This window comes from Syngnathoides biaculeatus, chromosome 3 (assembly GCF_019802595.1).
Source record: "Syngnathoides biaculeatus isolate LvHL_M chromosome 3, ASM1980259v1, whole genome shotgun sequence".
NCBI classification, from domain to species: Eukaryota; Metazoa; Chordata; class Actinopteri; order Syngnathiformes; family Syngnathidae; genus Syngnathoides; species Syngnathoides biaculeatus.
Genome location: NC_084642.1, coordinates 2807805 through 2811325, shown reverse-complemented (window position 1 = coordinate 2811325; position 3521 = coordinate 2807805). Strand labels below are relative to the sequence as shown.

Below are 3521 nucleotides of genomic sequence, written 5' to 3'. Positions count from 1 at the left end.
TTGGGTGCGGGCAGCGTGGGATCGATATCCGCTCATTGATCGAGTCGATATCTGCCCTGCGATTGGCTGGCAACCAGTTCAGGGTGTACCCCGCCTCCGACCCGTTGACTGCTGGGATAAGCTCCAGCACTCACCCGCGACCCTTGTGAGGATAGGCGGTTAAGAAAATGGTCGGGTGGAAGAAAACGGCTGGTAAGCTTATAATAATTACAACAAAGGCAAGGTTGACAAAGCAATGGTCTGGATGGCAGTCACGTGACATGGTTTAATTAGGCACACAAATATGCACGCATAGATTAAAGAGAATAAACACTCCATAATTTGTTAAAATGGATTGTCAGGAATGAATACAGCACAGCAAAGAGGTCGACAATGACCACGCCAGCCTCCGCTGCTCTTCTCACCGGCACACTCGCGAATCTTCACATCGACCCTTTTAGGACACACACTCCACCTCAGCAGTGTGCGTCGCTGCGTGTGCTGTCAAAAAGCGTCGTCGAGTGAACGTTTGGCCGCAAACTGAGCACGCGTAGGATTTTTCCCCGCTGTGTATTCTTACGTGACTTTTAAATTTGCCTTTCTAGTGAATGTCTGATCGCAAACTGAGCAGGCAAAAGGTTTTTCCCCAGTGTGTGTTCTTGCGTGTCTTCTTAACTTTCCCTTATCAATGAAACCTTTGTCACAAACTGAGCAGACAAATTCTTTTTCTACCGCGTGTATTCTTGTATGCTTTTTTAAATTGCCCTTCAGAACAAATCTTTTTCCACAAAATGAGCAGACGAAAGGTTTTTCTCCGGTGTGTGTTCTTGTGTGAGTTGTCAAAGACCATCTTTGAATGAATTTTTTACCACAAACTAAGCAGCCAAAAGGTTTATCGCCAGTATGTAATTTTGTGTGATTTTTCAAACGTGTCTTGCAGGCGAAACTTTTATCACAAACTGAGCAGACAAAAGGTTGTTCTCCTGTGTGTCTCCTCATATGCCCTTTTAAACGTGCCTTTACAGAGAACCTTCCACCACAAACTGAGCAGACGAAAGGTTTTTCTCCCGTGTGTTTCCTCATGTGCTCATTTAAACGTGCGTTTACAGAGAACCTTCCACCGCAAACAGAGCAGACGAAACGTTTTTCTCCTGTGTGTTTCCTCATGTGCTCTTTTAAACGTGCCTTGACAGAGAACATTTCACCGCAAACTGAGCAGACACAAGGTTTTTCTCCAGTGTGTGTTGTTGTGTGCATTTTTAAATGTGCCTTTCGAGAGAATTTTTTCCCACAAACTAAGCAGTCAAAAGGTTTTTCTCCAGCGTGTGTTACTGTATGTCTCTTTAAATTTCCCTTTGTGGAGAATATTTTACCACAAACTGAACAGACGTTTTTTTTTTTCTTAGCATGTGTTTTTGCATTTGACTTTTGACTGAATGTTTGACCACGAATTAAGCAAGGAAAAGGTTTTTCTCCAGTGTGTGTTCTCGTATGCGCCTTCAATGCAGAATTGTTGGAAAAAGTTTTGCCACAGTGACAACATTGAACACGTTTGCTGTCCGTGTGGCTTGTTGTTACACTTGTCGGGTGTTTCTCGTCACCATTAGCCCGATCGTTAACATCATCACCGTCGTCGTAATCGGGGTCAGAAGAGTGCGATGTTATGTCGTCGCTATCTGAAAGAGGAGCGAAGAGGCCGTCTGCTTGGGATCCTCCCCAGCGGTCTCCGTCGCATTCGCCGTCATCTTCTTCATTCTTCACGATGACCCCAGTTAAATGAACCTTGAGGATTTCATGCTCCTGCTCTTCTTCTTTAAAATGTGGTGTCTCTGGCTCCTCCTTTTTGATGAAGGGGGGCTCTGGCTCCTGCTGCTCAGGGCGAAGATCTCCTTCCCTGTCGCCTGCAAGAGACAGACACACAAAAAGTAGTTTTTGGGCGTACCAATAGAGGGAGCCCGAGTCTCATCGATGGTAAACGGCGTTGTTCAGTACAGTACCACACTTTTTGAGAATACATCCATTTTCTTAGCCGCGTATCCTCACAAGGGTCGCGGGGAGCGCTGGAGCCTATCCCAGCTGTCAACGGGCAGGAGGCGGGGAACACCCTGAACTGGTTGCCAGCCGATCGCAGGGCACACAGAGACAAACAATCACACCTATGGGCAATTTAGAGTGTCCAATTCATGTTGCATGTTTTGGGGAAGTGGGAAGAAACCGGAGTGCCCGGAGAAAACCCGCCCAGGCACGGGGAGAACATGCAAACTCCACACTGGCGGGTCCCATAGTAAAATAAGTAAAATACTGTAATATCTCGGACCGTTAATAGAGGGCGCCTGGTGATAGTTACTAGTTCAAATATATGTCAGTGATTAATGATCAACAAGGGGAAAAAAATGGAATTATTGTCAAGAAATGAAAGCAGTGCGTAAATAAAAGTGAGAGTAAAAGTGAGCAGACCTGTTCTGTGTAACACAACCGGAGGCCTCGGAACAGCGTCCAGGACTTGAGGTTGTTGCTCGTCCTCCGCTTTGGTTCCGCAAAGTTCCTCCTCGTACCTTGCTAAGCTTCTTGCGCACATTCTCTCGCGATAATCTCATCACTTTACACTCACAGCCGATGTGGTCTCCTTGTTAGCTCGCAAGCTAGGCTAGCGCCAGAAGATTCAAAGTGCGACTAAACGAGTTTGTCCTGACGCAACATTGAAGAAAACAATCTTGTAGTAAAGTAAAGTACTGCAGAAATACACATAAGTATTGCATTGCCGCTACGGTACGTTCTGGTACTAGTTCAGAAAGAGCAAATTAGTGAAGTGAACCGGCCACAGAACACAACAGCCCCAGCCGGAGGAGTACGGCAAGCCCTGTTGGACAAAAGAGGGCTTGCTGCGTTTAATTTCGCTTTTTAAGTGTGCATCGTTAGATCAACAAATAAACGCAAGGTGGTCGACATACCTTTCAAACTGCATTTATTGAAGACGCAACTGACAGCACATCTACGGAAATAAATTAGTGCCACCAGGATTTGCATTTTGTTGTCACTTTTCAATGTTAACAACTGAACCAGTTACGCTTTCTGAGTGTGTGACGTCACGTGACTAAGAAAGCTTATCTGCGATTGGCTGGCTGTTCGGTTCTGACCCGAAGTCACCCTGCCTGGTGGCACGGATGGTGAATTTCAGACAGTGAATTGTAGCAACTATTGAAAATGTGATCACTTTACATTACGAATTCAAATCCTGTTTTCTGTGGCATTTCAAATTCAAATCCCGGTGTTACTAATTTACTTCCATACACATCAGGCACAGACCGACTGCTAAGCTAACTGGCATGCACACTTCATAGGACTCAGAACAGGTCACAAAGGCCGCAGTATTGTGACAACCCCCACCGAGTGGCTTCATCGGAATTTTCCGTTTTCACAAACACATATGAACGCAAACTGTGTCGAAACCAAAGTTCAAACGAAAATGTCAGGTTTGAACCCAACCGCTGGACTAAATATGCAAATGAAGGTTTAATTGACCCCTCCGTCCAGGGCACTTA

The 3521-nt window shown here is 45.6% G+C and overlaps 1 protein-coding gene across 1 annotated transcript; it reads right to left on the bottom strand.

The window, feature by feature from the left end:
• Positions 1–239: 239 nt before the first annotated feature.
• Positions 240–2862, bottom strand: LOC133497587 (gastrula zinc finger protein XlCGF57.1-like). Its single transcript, XM_061813616.1, has 2 exons — positions 2437–2862; positions 240–1880 (listed from the first exon to the last, which is right to left on the bottom strand). The coding sequence occupies exons 1-2, from the start codon at positions 2555–2557 to the stop codon at positions 556–558; spliced, it is 1446 nt and encodes a 481-aa protein (XP_061669600.1). The 5' UTR covers positions 2558–2862; the 3' UTR covers positions 240–555.
• Between the last annotated feature and the right edge of the window lie 659 nt (positions 2863–3521).

Excerpts from the sequence above, each read along its gene's own strand:
- LOC133497587 (XM_061813616.1), bottom strand. The coding sequence starts at position 2,557 with ATGTGCGCAAGAAGCTTAGCAAGGTACGAGGAGGAACTTTGCGGAACC. Across the intron at positions 1,881-2,436 it reads GGTTGTGTTACACAGAACAG|GCGACAGGGAAGGAGATCTT; the intron begins GTCTGCTCACTT and ends TGTCTCTTGCAG.